Raw genomic sequence first — 16,813 nt, 5'->3', positions numbered from 1 at the left:
GAGTGGTACGCTAGTATTCTAGTTCAGGGATGGCGAACCTATGGAGCCTCTGCCAAAAGTGAGCATTGGCTGATTAGAAGTGCCGCAATGAACAGTGGGAAAATGAGTTCTTATTTATAGCGGGTCCATCAGGAAAACCGTTGTGCATTGTTTGTGAAAACACTTCCTCACACAATAGAAGACATGATCTTAATAGACACAATAAAACACAACATCAGACTGAAATAGAAGGGAAACTGAAGCTACTGCTTGGGTTTGAGTTACAGAAAGAATATGTGATTAAGAAAAAGGAAGAAATCAAAAGAAGACAAAATATATTAAAAGTCTCATTAAGGTAAGTAATGTTTATCTTGTTTTTTATACTAAATCAATACATCATGTAAAAGTGCTAAATATGTCTATATTAACATATTTTTACAAGAATTGAATGGGGGTACAAAAGTTGTATAGTGTGGTGTGTGGCCAAGTGATTAAGGCATTGGACTAGCGATCTGAAGGTCATGAGTTCGAGCCCCACCGAGGCGATATGTTGTGTCCTTGAGCAAGGCACTTAACCACACATTGCTCCAGTCCACCCAGCTGAAAATGGGTACCGGCAAAATGCTGGGGGTTAACCTCGTGATAGACTGGTGTCCTTTCCGGGGGGGAGGAATTCTCGTACTCTCAGTCACCTCATGCCACAGAAACCGGCATAAGCACTGGCCTGATGAGCATATAAGTCTCAGGACAAGAGTTGTATGGCAAATCAGAACTCGTGCATGAAAAAATTGACGCATGGAATATAAAAGGTTGGCCACCCCTGTTCTAGATCATGTTGATACTAAACAGCAGGAGGAATTGGAGAAGCTGAAGAATATTATGCTGAATAAATCCTCAGAGCTTGATGTGATCTATCCCAAGTTACCGGGAGAGGCAAGACAGGAGATTGCTGATTGACAGAGATCTTTATATCCTCTATATTGACAGGCCCCCGGGGAATGGAGAATAGTCAATACTGTTGCTCTAGTTCTGAGGCAAACCAGCAAATTAGAGGCCTGTGAGCCTTACACAAAATTATTGGAGAGAATTGTTATGGATAGGATCAAATCGCATCTGGAAAAGCAAAGACCATAAAGCACAGGAGCAGAATTAGGCCAATTAGCACATCGAGTCTTCTCCATCATTCCATCCTTTGGAGGAGGACATGTAGCACAAACTTTATTGTGCTTTTTGAGGTAATTGATAATGGCAAGGCAGTAAATGCTATAGTAAACCTGTGGATAAGGTTACTTGTGGTAGGTTAATCCAGAATACTAAGGCCCAACAGATCCATGGAGACTTGATAGGTTGGATGCAAAATTGGCTTGGCCATGAAAGACAGAGTATAATTATGCAGGGGAGTTACTCTGGCTGGAGGTCTGTGGCCAGTGACGTTCCACAAGGGTCAATGCTGGGACCTCTATTATTTGTGATTTATATAAATGATTTGGATGGAAATAAGTGGTTGATGAATAAGTTTGTAAGCAATGCAGAAACTGGGGGAGTTGTGAATAATGCGGAAGGAATCAATAGGATATACACGAATTGGAAATACGGGCAGAGAAATTGCAGATGGAGTTTAATCTGAATACGTTTGAGGTGCTGTACTTTGGGAGGTCAAATGCATAAGGAATTTGTTCAGTAAATAGCAGGAAAAGAGGAGCATTATTGTATTTAGGGATATTGAGGGAGAAGTCGATAGCTCATTGAAAGTGGCAACACAAGTTAAGGTTGTAAGGAAGGGATTTGGCAGACATTCAGCTTTTGGGCTGTTGAGTATAAGCATTGGGAAGTCATGTTGCAGCTGTATTAAACTTTGGTAAGGCTACATTTCGAGTACTGTTAGCAGTTCATGTTGCTGTATTATAGAAAGGACGTGAAGGCTTTGAAGAAGGTCTACTAGTATATTTCCTGAATTAAAGAGTATTCACTGTAAGTGGAAGTTGGATACACTTGGATTGTTTTTGCCTAAGCACAAGAGGCTGAGGGCTGACCAGATAGAAGCATCGTACGTTGTGAGAGGTACAGACGTATTTGAGAGAATCTTGTTCCAGGTGGAAATATCAAATACGAAACGGCGTAGCTTTAAGGTGAGACGGAAAAATTTAAAGGAGATTTACAAGGCATTTTTTGTACACAGTGTGTGGCAGGAACTTGGAACAAACAGAATGGCAATGTTCAAGAGGCATTTATACAGTCACATAAATGGACAGGAACTGGAGGGGTATAGCCCATGTGCAGGCAGATTGAAATACTTTGTTTTCATTATAGCCATTGTAGGACAAAGTGCCTGATCCCACACTATACGGTTCTATGCTCTAATTAAAGGTAAAATAACTCTTCCTTTTAGAAATTGTAAAGATATTCTTAAAAGTTACATACCTACAAAATTTACCAGCGTTGATGCAGATTGTTTCCTGATGCATGCTTTTGAAAAAATGACAACATTAATATTTCAAGTTAAAATAGTATTATATTCAACCTGAAAAGATGTTTCTTGAAACAACTTTGTGATTTAATATTTAACCATGAACCATATCACACTTTGTTTGCTGCTGAACCTCTCTTTCTTTTTTAACCCTAAAATGTGCTCAGTGAGCAAATTCAAGGCTAATGCACTTTGACGTGAATCAATGTGAAAGTATCTATTTTGTTTCTGAAAACTGAAAGGCAGATTATTGCTATCTACTGATGTCTATTTCTGACACCTCCCTCCCCTTTCTTGATCTTTCTGTCTCTATCTCTGGAGATGGCTTATCTACTGATGTCTACTATAAGCCTACGGACTCTCACAAGTACCTGGACTATTCCTCTTCTCACTCTGTCTCTTGCAAAAATGCCATCCCCTTCTTGCAATTCCTCCACCTCCACCTCATCTGCTCTCAGGATGAGACTTTCCATTCCAGAACGAAGGAGATGTCTTGCTTTTCTAAAGAAAGGGGCTTCCCTACCTCCACCATCAACTCTACTCTCAAACGCATCTCTCCCATTTCATGCACATCTGCTCTCACCCCATCTTCCTGCCACTTCACTAGGGATGGGGTTCCCCTTGTCCTCACCTACCACCCCACCAGCCTCCAGGTCCAACATATAATTCTCCGTAACTTCTGCCACTTCCAATGGGATCCCACCACCAAGCACAACTTTCCTTCCCCCCGTCTTTCTGCTTTCCACAAGGATCGCTCCCTACGTGACTCCCTTGTCCATTCGTACCCCCCATCCCTTCCCACCGATCTTCCTCCCGGCACTTATCCTTGTAAGCGGAACAAGTGCTACACCTGCCCTTACCCTTCCTCCCTCACCACCATTCAGGGCCCCAGACCGTCCTTCCAGGTGAGACGACACTTCACCTCTGAGTCGGCTGGTGTGGTATACTGGGTCCAGTGCTCCCGGTGCAGCCTTCTATATATTGGTGAGAGCCGACGCCGACTGAGAGATCGCTTCGCTGGAGTCTGTGGCTCCAGGTTGGGAACCCCTGGCTTAGAAGGATCAAGAGAAAAGGGAAGGCAGGAATACTGAAGTGAATGATCATCCATGATCATGTTAAATGGTAACACAAGCTCAACTGTCTGGATGGCATATTTGTCCCCTATGTTCTATGTTTCAAAGTTTTCATGTTAAGTGGGCCAAATCCCATTCAGTCATTACACCTTGCTGATCTGAATAGTTCATTTTAAAGCCATGCCTTGCATTTGTTATCCATGCATTTAAGTAGTTTACTGAACTTGTGTTTCTCTCATTTTAAGACCCTGCACCTTGCTGGAAACTTTCTGTTTCCTCCACCCTTGTCTTCTGGTACACATTTATTACAGATTTTATTCTTCCCAACTTCTTAACCCTCTTTCTCTCCTTCAATACCTCTCAATATCCACCACTTTGGACCAGTTATTTCTTCACATGGGATATTGTCTCCATCTTTAGATCAGTGTCAGATTTCATTATAATTCTGTCCATGTTGAGATGTTTTGCTGTTAAATTGCTTATATTCTGTAGTGAATGTGATGGTTTTGAGAGAGAACAGGACTGAGGCCACTTTTACATTATATTGCTTATGATTGATGCTCTTTAGACTCTTTTATGAAAAATGGTCACTCAGTTAAGTGTGGTGGGTGCTGCAGTCTTACCCTAGCTAAAGTTAGAATGGAGAAAGATGGATTGGTAAAAGTGTGAATGGGTCTTTATTGAATGGAATGGAGAACAGAACCTTCAAAAACTGCTATGTAACACCAGTTTTAGTGTCTTTGAAGTAGCATAGTCTGACCTGGGACAATCAGTGTAGCTTTGTGAGGGGGAGGTCGTGCCTCATGAACCTGAGTGACTTTTTTGAGAAAGTGACAAAACAAATTGATGAAGATGGAGTGATGGATTTGGTGTTTATAGATTTAGTAAGGCATCAAAAAAGGTTCCACATGGTAGGCTCTTTCAGAAAAGCAAGGAGGGAAGTGATCTAGGAAAACTTGCCTGTATGGATTCTGAATTGGCTTCCCTATAAAAGTCAGATTGTGGTTGTAGATGGAATGTCCTCTGTCGGAAGATTGGTGACAAGTGGAATTTCCAGGGACCTGTTATGGGACCCCTACTCTTTGTGATTTTTATAGATGACTTGGATGAGGAAATAGAAGGGTGGGTTAGTAAATTTTCAAATTACACATAGATTGGTGGTGTTGTGGATAGTGTAGAAGGTTGTCATAGATTACAATGGGACATTGTCAGAATATTGGGCTTGACTGATGGACTGAGACATGGCAGATGGAATTCAATTAGAAATGTGTCAAGTGATTCACTTGGGAAGGTCAAACTTGAAGGCAAGGTACAGTGCTAATGGCAGGACTTTTAATAGTGTTGAGGAACAGAGGGATCTAGGGGTGCACGTACATAGATCCTGTAGAGTTATCATGCAAGTTGATAGGATGGTCAAGGTGTATGTTATGTTGGCCTTCATTATTTGGTGGATTGATTTCATGAACCACAGGATAATATTTCAGCTCCATAAAACTCTGGTTAGACCACACAGAGTATTGTGTTCAGTCTGGTCGTCTTGTCTCAGGAAGGAAATGGAAGCTTTAGAGAGGGTGCAGAGGAGACTTACCAGGTTGCTGACTAAACTAGAGTGCAGGTCTTATAAGGAAAAGTTGAGCAAGCTAGGACTTTTCACTTTGGAGCAAAGAAGAATGAGAGGCAACTTTATTCATGAGAACGAGTGTCAGCAAATTCCTCAGTGTTATCATTTCAGAGGAACTGTCCTTCACTCAGCATGTAAATACAATTACAAATAAAGCACAGCAGTACCGCTATTTCCTTACAACTTCTCTGAACTGTTCCATGACCTATGGAGTCACTTTCAAGGACTCTTCATCTCTTGTTCTCAACTTTATGTAATTATTTATTTCATTTCTGTTTGCACAGTTTTTGTCTTTTGCACGTTGGCTGTTTGCCCACCTTGTTGAATATGGTGTTTCATTGATTCTGTTTTGTTTCTTGGATTTACTGTGTATGCCCAGAAGAAAATGATCTCAGGGGTGTACATGAGACATATGTGTACTTTGATAATAAATTTACTTTGAACTTGGTAGAAGTATATAAGATAAGAGGTGTAAATCAAGTAGACAGCCGGCACCTTTTTCCCAAGGCAGCAATGGCTAATATGAGGCGAATACTTTTTAAGTGATAGTAGGAATTTGTAGGGGGTTGTCTGTTGGTGGTAGGTTTTATTTACACACAAAGTGGTAAATGTATGGAACAAACACACTGCCAGGGATGGTGGTAGAGGCAGATACATTAGAAAAATTAAAGAGACTCTTAGATGTCCATTGCATGAAAGAAAAATAGAGAGCTATGTGGGAGGGAAGAGTTAGATTGATCTTGGGGTAGGCTGAAAAGTGAACACAACATCATGGGCCAAATACCCGGACTGTGCTGTAGTGTTCGATGTTCTATGTTCTTTCCTTTCACTGACCAGAATTAATACTCTACCTTTAGAAAATCCCTTCCTGCAGTAAAAAGCTGCTGTGCACAGCAGTATTATGAACACCAAGGAGAGAATAACACCAACACGTGTTCTATCACCAGCCAATGGTTGCTGAGAAATTGCTTCAAATTTGAGACAATCCAATTCTGCAATGGAAAATAAATAATTAACTTTTCTCAAAATGTAGAATTTACATTCTGTAGCACAAAAATGTAAACTTAATATTTAATTTTGTAATTGACTATGTACAATATCAATTCATGAGATAACTGCCCTGAGACAAGTAAACTGTGTGTTAGGTTACACTGAATTGGGACTTTTAGACAAGCCAAATATGCTCATGCTCAGCTGCAACTTGTGCACGTTATTGCAAATGATTCTTTGAGGCACAGGAAACATGAACCATATTAATGGGAATTCAACTTGATGGGAATTTCAGCTTTGGAGGGTTTTGAGGTAATTATAAATTTAAAAAGAACTAAATCATGGAACACTGCTATCAAAAAGGTCCTTGCCAGTCCAGACATTATAGGGACACCTGGAAGATGCGTCGGATCAGATACACAACATTCTAAAGAGGGAAGGTGAGCAGCCAGAAGTCTTGGTACCTGTTTGCACCAATAATATTGGAAGGAAAAGAGAGGAAGTCCTTAAGAGACGATTTAGGGAGCTAGGTAGAAAGCAGAAAACTGTCCAGGTTTTCACATGATAGCAAGATAGGTGGAGGGGCTGGTAGTGGTGAGGAAGCAGGGAGCCTGCAGTAGGATTTAGACAGATTCAGAAAATGAGCAAAGATGTTGTGATCAGAATACAGTGTCAGGAAGTGCAAGGTCATGCTGTTTGGTAAAAGGAACAAAAGCACCGACTATTTTCTAAACAGGAAGAAAATTCAAAAATCCAAGGTGCAAAGGGACTTGGGAGACCTCACACAGGAGTCCCTAAAGATTAACTTGCAGGTTAAGTTTGTGGTGAGGAAGGCAAATGCAATTTTAGCATTCATTTCCAAACGACTAGAATATAAGAGCAAGGATGTAATGCTGATCATTTATAAGGCACTGGTGAGGCCTCACTTGGAAAATAGAGAGCAGTTTTGGGCTCCTTATACAAGAATCGATGTGTTGACATTGAAGAGGGTTCCGAGGATGTTTACGAGAATGTTTCTAGGGTTATCCTATGAGGAGTGTTTGTTGGCTCTGTGCCTGTACTCACTGGAATTTAGAAGAATCGGGTGATCTCATTGAAACCTATCGAATGTTGACAAGCCTAGATAGAGTGGCTGTAGTGTATATGCTTCCTATAGTGGTGAGTCTATGACCAGAGACCCAGTCTCAGAATAGTGGGATGTCCATTTAGAATGGTTGTTGAATCTGGGCAATTCTTGTCACAGGTGGCTGTGGAAGCCAGATCATTGGGTGTATCTAAGGCAGAAGTTGGTAAGCTCTTCATTAGTCAGGGCGTGAAAGGTTATGGGGAGAAGGCAGGAGAACAGTGTTGAGAAGGAAATGGATCAGCCATGGTGAAATGGTGGAGCAGACTTGATGGGAAGAATAGCTTAATTCTGCTCCTATGTCTTATTGTCTCATGGTCTTATGGAACATTCAAGATAGTGGCTACTTAACAGTCAATTTAAGATCCATAGCTCGGCAAGATCTTAGGTCAGCTCACTGCAGTAGTTTCCATTTTAACATTAAACTGAAGAATGTTTCCTGGAACACAAGTGGAGCAGAAATAATGCAAACATTTTAAATATGATTACAAAATAAGAACAAAACTCCTATTAAAATTATTCCACATGTTATAAGGAATACAAAATATAATTATATGCAGTAAATCATGCAGATGTACACTCAGTGGCCATTTCATTAGAAACTGTACACCTGCTGTATGCCAGACAGTGGAATGACTGTTGGTGTCAGGTGGGGAGGCTTGAGTATCTCTGAAACTGCTGATCTGGCATTTTCATGCACAGCAGTCTCTAGAGTTTGCAGAGAATTGTGCAAGAAAACAAAGCACATCCATTGAGTGGCAGTATTGTAGGTGAAAAACCCTTATTAATGATAGAGGTTAGAGGAGAAAGTCCTGAAGGTCCCGAAATTCCAGACTGGTTCAACCTGACAGAAAGGAAGCAGGAACTCAAATAATCTTACGTTACAACAGCGGTGTGCAGAAGAGCATCTCTGAATGTACAACACGTCAAACCTTAAAGTGGATGGGCTACAGCAGGTGAAGACCATAAACATACACTCATTGAATGGCATAATTTGGTAGTTTAGGACAATGCAGAACTGAGAGGAGTTACAATTGTTGGGTTCACTATTTCTGCCCACTATAAATATGATTTTTGAAGTATGATTCAAAAACCCATTATAATGAATCACTCAAGGGAGCTTCATGATCTATGACATTCTTGATCATATATTTAGTTTAAACCGATCATCAAGTTCCATTAAGCACCTGCATGCTTCCCAACTTTCTTCCTCTATCCAGCTTCAGATCTTGTCTTGATATCCACAGTTTCTATACATCTCTAGTCACAGCCATTAGGGTCTTCTATTTCCTCTCCTCACCACATTATTTGATCATTATCAAACTGGCATGCAGATGTGCTTGCTTTACTCAAGACAACTGCCACATACTCCAAGCTGCAATGTTGATTAAATGTCAGTAGTGAATAAATACATTTCTTTTCATTGAATCACTGATTGAAATTGCTACAGCATACATGGAGGCCTTGTATTTTATAAACAGAGAATTCACAATAGAGGCTCAGAAGTTGCAGTTCTTGCATTTAATGATAAATAAGATTCAAACTTACCTTTAGATATGCAATCATTTCCAATGCAAACAGAACAAGTATAGTTTATAGAGCACCAGTCATCAACCACTGGAATGCAGCTGGTGATGTTGTACAATTCACCTAGTCGCGCATTGTCAACACTAATTAGTGAGATGGTTTCGTTTTCAGTCTTCCAATAAAGTTGTGCCAGTGGATATCCAACTGTTGTGCACACAAGAAATGTTTTGCCATTTTCTTCTTTTTTGCTGATGTGTGGCGCAGTATATGGAGCTGAAAGACATGCTTTACACCTTTAGCCATGTGACCGTAGCATTAGATGCACAATGTCTTATAGGATTAGCACTAATATCCATATTAACATTATGAATGCCATTTTCCAGCTTTCTTTATAGAACAGCTTACATTCATATAACTCACTACATAATTCAAATCTGAAATTATTTGACTAATCAAACTATTAGGGTAGAGACAGATTAAAGCTGGAATTTAGTGAGATACGAGGTAGGAGTTCTTTGTTACTTAGTCCAAATGGTCTATAAATAAATCCAGGAAAACAAATTGTGGATCTTCAACTAATAGAGCCTCAAAGTCAAAGATCCAAAGTACATACTTGCAGTAGTATGATTTCTTGCCAAATATATTTTGCAAGCATTACTGTCAATTGTGGATACTGTATACAAATACACCATTAAAGGTAATAAATCTTCCTTTTATGTCCCAATAACCTTAGGAGATTAGTAATGCACTGGGGCAGAAATTACAAGTGTTGTAGCTTGCACCTTTATTGCTATCATTTTAAATGACTAACCAAATATATTACTATCTCTTAACTTCTTCAAATATTAGAAAACCTATCTACTTTGTATACTATTCACACAGGATTTTATTTTGTAGACCACAATGGTCTACAATTTATGAATCTGATGTCTACCTTCATTAGAAACTTCTATATTCTCAAATATAAATTATGCATTTAATCCACAAACTGAAAATCATTTATTTTATTCATGGACATTTATTCAGTGTTTGATGGAAAAGAGCTTCCTCAAGTTGGTAGAATTCAAAACAATTTGTTGCAGTGATATGACTTCCAATGACGACATAAATTCAGCCATTCTTCCCTGTCTAAATATAACTATCAATATTGCTTATGTCAGACTAACTCACAAATCAAGACATTTTAAGAGATACAGTATTAACTGCAATTTTTTACCAACTAGATGTAACCAATATTCATAAAGAAAATTAGAAGCAGAGAAAATACTATGGTACCCACCTCTAACTTTCAAATCGATGTATTTAATGTCATATCCATGATTTGTTTCTACACAGAATTTATATGTTCCATTATCAGATGCTTGTATTTTCTGGATTATCAGGGACACATTCCGTGAATCTTGATGACGTAATTTAATTTGACCCTGAACTCCTGTCATTTTCATTTGAGTTAAATTTATATACGGTTTTATCACTCGATCCATTTGCATGTAGTTTTGTTAGAGTGAGGTTTCTCATCCCTGCTGCTTCCATATATATACTGCATTGTAGTTCGGCATCCTCGTTACATATTCCTATTACTGACTTCACACAATCCAGCTTCACAAATGCTAGAAATCATTAATTTCCAATAACTTCAGTCACAAGTTTAACAATCAATGTTGAATGAGCTATTTATTGAAAGGCTTTCAGTACTTACGTTCTACATAGTGCATGCTCAGGTACACGATCAAATAAAACAAGTTCAAACATAACCCCATTTCTGTCACTTGATTTACCTGCAGATAATACAGATAAACAGTTAAAATCACAGGAATCTTATAAAATCCATTCCACTTCTGTATCATAAATCAGTATTGTCTGAAATTTACTTGTTCTTTGGTCATGAAAATGAAAGTGAATTGAATTTCATGTTTCAAAAATATATTAATTAGATCATGTACAATAATTTAATAGTAAAATCACCAATCTACATAATCTTAGTGCCTCTTTAAAATGACTTTCCTTCTGCAGGTGTCTCTATGAGATGATCCCTTTGTGGCTTGGGAAGAATGCTTATTTTCAGCAGAAGTGGACAGAGAACATATAATTGCAAAATTCACCATCTCAGCCTGAGCAGCAACATTCATGGCTGGCTGAAATACAGGCAGCAGTGAGGTGGAGTGAAGCAGATGCGGCTAAGAACCATGGCTAAAATCCTGGAGTGTGAATACAGACGCCTCTACATAATAATTTAAAACCTGATGATATGCTGATTTTTTTTCTGAAAAGCAGTGGAATACTAGGTTTGATCAGAAAAAAAGAAAATGGCAGGTATAGACATCTACAATCAAAAGAAATATTTGAGGAAAATAGAAGATTTATGAGAGTATGTAAAAAGAAATTAAGAGGACAAAAATGAGGCTATGAAATATTCTTAGCATACAAAATTAAACAGAATCTTAATGTCCTTCTATAAGTCACAAGCAACAAGAGGATAGCTAGGGTCCAAATGGTAATTCATGCATGCAACCAAGAGGGCAATATTCTAAATAAATACTTATCATCTTTGTTCACCAAGGACAAGGATGTGGAGCCTAGCAAGTTTGAGGAGAGATAAGTTGCTTGGGAGCATATAGGGATTAAAAATGTAGAGGTGTTGAATTCCTTGAAACATGTAAGGGTAGATAAATTTCCAGGACAATATGAGACCTATCTTGGAATGATTTGAGAAATAAAGGACAAGATTGCTGAGGCACAAATGGAGATTTCTGCATCTCTATTAGCCATAGGCTCGATGTCAGAAGATTTATGTATAGCTAGTACTGTTCCTATGTTTAAGAAGTGCAGAGACAAGTCAGATAGCTACAAGCCAGTGGTAAGAAAATCACTGGAGAAAATATTGGCACAGCATTTATATACAGTTGGGGAAGCAGGGACTGGTTAGAAATACTCACCATGGCATCGTGAGGGGGTAAACACTGTCCTAGTAATTTGATTGGGATTTTAGGAGGTAGCAAAGGAGGTCAATGAAGGTAGGGTGAGAGATAATGTCTGTATCTACCTTAGCGAGATGCTTGACAAGATCCTGCTTAAGTAAACTGGTGTCGAAGTTAAGCTATTTCAGATTCAAGCCGAGCTGGCTAATTGGATCCAAAATTGGCAAAATGAAACAACAGAGTTGAGTGATTGGAGCATGTGTTTCTGACCGGATGTTTGTGGCTATAAAGATATCATAGGTATCTGTGTTGGAAGCTTTGCTTGTAGTCCATATCATTGACTTGTTTGTGAACATACGAGGTATGATTTGTAAGGTTGCAGATGACATTAAAATTGACAGTGTTGTGTAAAGCAAGGAGGTTACCTAAGCCTACAGAAGGATATAGTTCAGGTGGAATATTGGGGCAGAGCTTTGGAAAATGGAGTTTAATCCCACACAGTGCAAGGTGATGCGCTTTGGGACGTGACATGTTGGTAGGATATATGCAGTAAATAATAGGACACTGAGTGAACAAAGAGAATTGGGGATAGAAGAGGGGATAGATAATAGGCATAGATGAGATAGACAGACTCTTTTTTCCCCAGGATAGCAGTGTCAAGTACTGGAGAAAGTGCATTTAATATGAGAAAGGGAAGGTTTAAAGGAGATGTGCTAGCCATTTTTTAAAACAAAGATTATGGAAAGTGCCTGGACTGAGCTGCCTGGGTTCATAGCAGAAGCAGATATGGTAACGGTGTTTAAGCGTTCGTTAGATAGACACATGGATATGTGGACAATAAAGAGATATGAGTTATATACAGACATGCTCAGAGGTTTGATTCATTTCAGCATCAGCATATATCATGTGCTGAAAGTCCTGCTCCCATGCTGTACTGTTCTATGCTTTGTGTAAGAGTGAATACTTGATGTTGCAACTGGACAGAACACTGGTTAAGCTACACTTGGAATATTGTGTGTAGTTATTTTCACCACAGTGCAGGAAAGATGTGACTACATTGGGAAGAGTGCAAAAGAGATTTATCAAAACGTTGTCTGGGTTGGAGGACTTCAGTTTGGGGACAGACTCAATAGATTGGTCTTTTATCCCTAGAGGAAAGGAGGCTAAAGGATGAGGTCTTTTTTACATGAGAGCATAGAATTAAGATAAGGAGAACAGTTTTAAAAAATGAATCTGAGGAGTGAGTTTCTCTTACATTGATAGTGGTTGATATCTAGAATGTGTCGCCAGAAAAGATGGTGCAATCAGATACAATTACTATGCTTAGCAGACATGTAAACAGACGAGGCAAAGAAGGATACAGTCATGATGCAGACAAATGGAATAAGTTTTTTTGAATAAATAGATGAGCATCGACATGTTGGCTGAAAGGCAAGTATCTGTAATGTACAACTCTATGACTCCATATCAACAGAACTGAAATTATCTTACAGTTATACAAACGTGTGGTCAGAACGAACAAATCATTGCATTCATTGCAGGGTGCCACAATTTAGTAAGCAAATATTGTCTTTGAAGGTGGGGTGTTGGGGTAGTGGGGTAAGTGGCTATATAACATGTGACACCAGTCTGTATCACCTTATTAAAATTCCTCAGAGTAGTGATAATTAAGTTGAGATTTAATAGCAGTATTTAAAATGAGGAAAGCCTTTGACAGCATAGTATGAAATGAATTTATTTGGTGGGAATTTTTGAAACACGAACTTTAAAGTAAAACATGGGCCAGAAAGCATTTCTCATTCAAGCATGGAGATAATGTAGAATTCTCTATCCAGAGAATTTCTGAAGCTAGTTCAGTTGGCCATTTCAAAATTCCAAGAAGCAGAGAATACAACTGCTAGAACTATATAAAAGATCTGAAGGAGTGCAGTTCTAGAGACAGGAAGTGAGAAGGGTAAAATGAGTAGAAGGATTGTCAATAGCCCTGCAATAAACAAAGTGCCTTGAATAGAAAATTGATAGCACAATATCTAGAGCATCCTTGTTTTTATTAATGAATTTCCTGACCCAGGTACCAGAGTGGTTGGTTCTCAGTGGAGTGATGCTAACACACTATTTGCTCTCAAATCTCCAATGCTGACCTTCATTGCAGATCCAGATTGACTGCACTCTGTCATGGGGAAATTATTTGAACGGGCACTACCTTTACTAGTCCTGAACCATTGACTCCTCACGCTAAGGGCGGTGATACCTGGTTTCCTATCCAGAGAAATCTTCATCCTGCAATTATCATCCTAGTCAAACTCCATGGGGATTCTACAGTATATTTTTCTATGACATTACCCATATTGCTTCTGTACTCTCAAACTGATCATTCCACCAAAACTCTCCAACAAAACCTTCCTCCAGATATCAACCCTTGTACCAATTCCTCTGTCTTGGGTAGGGAGACCAGAATTATACATAATATTTCAGTGCACTTCCTCAGGGCCCTTAGTAATTGCAGTGAGATAGATGTATCCCTGAATTACAAAGAAACCACAGCTGTGCCTCTACTTCCTGAGGAGTTTTGTGAAGATTCAGCATGACATCTAAAACTTTGTCATCGATAGACGTGTGGTCAATGGTATGTGGACTGGCTGCAGCACAGCCTATATGGAATATCAATGCCTTTGAATGGAAAATCCTATGAAGAATAATGGATATAGTCCAGTACATCATGGGTAAAGCCCACCCAACCATTGAGCACATCTACATGGAGCATTGTTGCAGGAAAGTAGCATCCATCATCAGGGATCCCCACCACCCAAGTCATGCACCCTTCTCACTGCTGCCATAGGGAAGGAGGTACAAGAGCTTTAGGACTCACAGCAGCAAGTTCAGGAACAGTTATTACCATTGTTGTATCAAGCTCTTGACCCAAAGAGGATACCTTAACTCAACTTCACTTGCTCCATCACTGAAACCTTCCAACAACCTATGGGCTCACTTTCAAGGACTCTTCATCTCAAGTTCTTGATATTTATTGCGTATTTATATATTAATTATTTAGAAACATAGAAAACCTACAGCACAATACAGGCCCTTCGCCCACAAAGTTGTGCCGAACATGTCCCTACCTTAGAAATTACTCGGCCTACCTACAGCCCTCTATTTTACTCAGCTCCATGTACTTATCTAAAAGTCTCTTAAAAGACCCTATTGTATCCACTTCCACCACCGTTGCTGGCAGCCCATTCCACTCACTCACCACTCTGAGTAAAAAAAAAACTTACCCCTGACATCATCTCTGTACCTACTCCCCAGCACCTTAAACCTGGGTACTCTTTGTGGAAACCATTTCAGCCCTGGGAAAAAGCCTCTGATTATTCACACGATCAATGCCTCTCATCATCTTGTACACCTGTATCAGGTCACTTCTCATCCTCCTTCACTCCAAGGAGAAAAGGCCGAGTTCACTCAACCGTTTCTCATAAGGCATGCTCCCCAATCCAGGCAACATCCTTGTATATCTCCGCTGTACCATTTCTATGTTTTCCACATCCTCCCTGTAGTGAGGCGACCAGAACTGAGCACAGTACTCCAAGTGGGGTCTGACCAGGGTCCTATATAGCTGCAACATTACCTCTCAGCAACTAAATTCAATTACACGATTGATGAAGGCCAATACACCGTACGCCTTCTTAACCATAGATTTAACCTGCACAGCTGCTTTGAGCGTCTTATGGGCTCAGACCCCAAGATCCCTCTGATCCTCCACACACCGAGAGTCCTACCATTAATACTAAATTCTGCCATCATATTTGATCTACATCACACTTACCTGGGTTGAACTCCATCTGCCACTTCTCAGCCCAGTTTTGCATCCTATCAATGTCCTGCTGTAACCTCTGACAGCCCTCCACACTATCCACAACACCTCCAACCTTTGTGTCATCAGAAAACTTACTAATCCATTCCTCCACTTCTTCATCCAGGTCATTTATAAAAATCATGATGAGTAAGGGTCCCAGAACACATCCCTGAGGCACTCTACTGGTGACTGACCTCCATGCAGAGTATGACCCGTCTACAACCACTGTTTGCCTTCTGTGGACAAACTAGTTCTGGATCCACAAAATAATGTCCCCTTCAATCCACTGTTACATTTCTTGACTTCTCTAGTGCCTTTAACACCATCCAGCCCAAGATCTTAAGGCACAAACTAACAGAGATGGGAGTAGACTCTCACATGGTGGATTGGATAGTGGACTACTTGACAGATAGACCTCAGTATGTGCGGTTGGGAGACTGTAGGTCTGACACGGTGGTCAGCAGCACAGGAGTGCCGCAGGGAACCGTACTCTCTCCGGTCCTGTTCACCCTGTACACATCAGACTTCCAATATAACTCGGAGTCCTGCCATGTGCAGAAGTTCGCTGACGACACGGCCATAGTGGGGTGTGTCAGGAATGGACAGGAGGAGGAGTATAGGAAACTGATACAGGACTTTGTGATATGGTGCAACTCAAACTACCTGCGTCTCAATATCACCAAGACCAAAGAGATGGTAGTGGACTTTAGGAGATCTAGGCCTCATATGGAGCCAGTGATCATTAATGGAGAATGTGTGGAGCAGGTTAAGACCTACAAGTATCTGGGAGTACAGTTAGACGAGAAGCTAGACTGGACTGCCAACACAGATGCCTTGTGCAGGAAGGCACAGAGTCGACTGTACTTCCTAAGAAGGTTGGCGTCATTCAATGTCTGTAGTGAGATGCTGAAGATGTTCTATAGGTCAGTTGTGGAGAGCGCCCTCTTCTTTGTGGTAGCGTGTTGGGGAGGAAGCATTAAGAAGAGGGACGCCTCACGTCTTAATAAGCTGGTAAGGAAGGCGGGCTCTGTCGTGGGCAAAGTACTGGAGAGTTTAACATCGGTAGCTGAGCGAAGGGCGCTGAGTAGGCTACGGTCAATTATGGATAACTCTCAACATCCTCTACATAGCACCATCCAGAGACAGAGAAGCAGTTTCAGCGACAGGTTACTATCAATGCAATGCTCCTCAGACAGGATGAAGAGGTCAATACTCCCCAATGCCATTAGGCTTTACAATTCTACCACCAGGACTTAAGAACT

At 40.1% G+C, this 16,813-nt stretch overlaps 1 protein-coding gene across 1 annotated transcript in view; it reads right to left on the bottom strand.

Annotated features, from left to right (window-relative positions):
- The window catches only part of LOC140714948 (uncharacterized), an 88,048-nt gene that overhangs the window by 58,716 nt on the left and 12,519 nt on the right, over window positions 1-16,813 (bottom strand). Inside the window, exon 2 of the mRNA XM_073026638.1 lies at window positions 10,480-10,558. Within this exon, the coding sequence (XP_072882739.1) occupies window positions 10,480-10,558 (79 nt within the window). The remainder of the gene's footprint in view (window positions 1-10,479; window positions 10,559-16,813) is intronic.

This window comes from Hemitrygon akajei, chromosome 22 (assembly GCF_048418815.1).
Source record: "Hemitrygon akajei chromosome 22, sHemAka1.3, whole genome shotgun sequence".
NCBI lineage: Eukaryota > Metazoa > Chordata > Chondrichthyes > Myliobatiformes > Dasyatidae > Hemitrygon > Hemitrygon akajei.
This window is presented reverse-complemented; position numbering and strand designations above follow the sequence as displayed.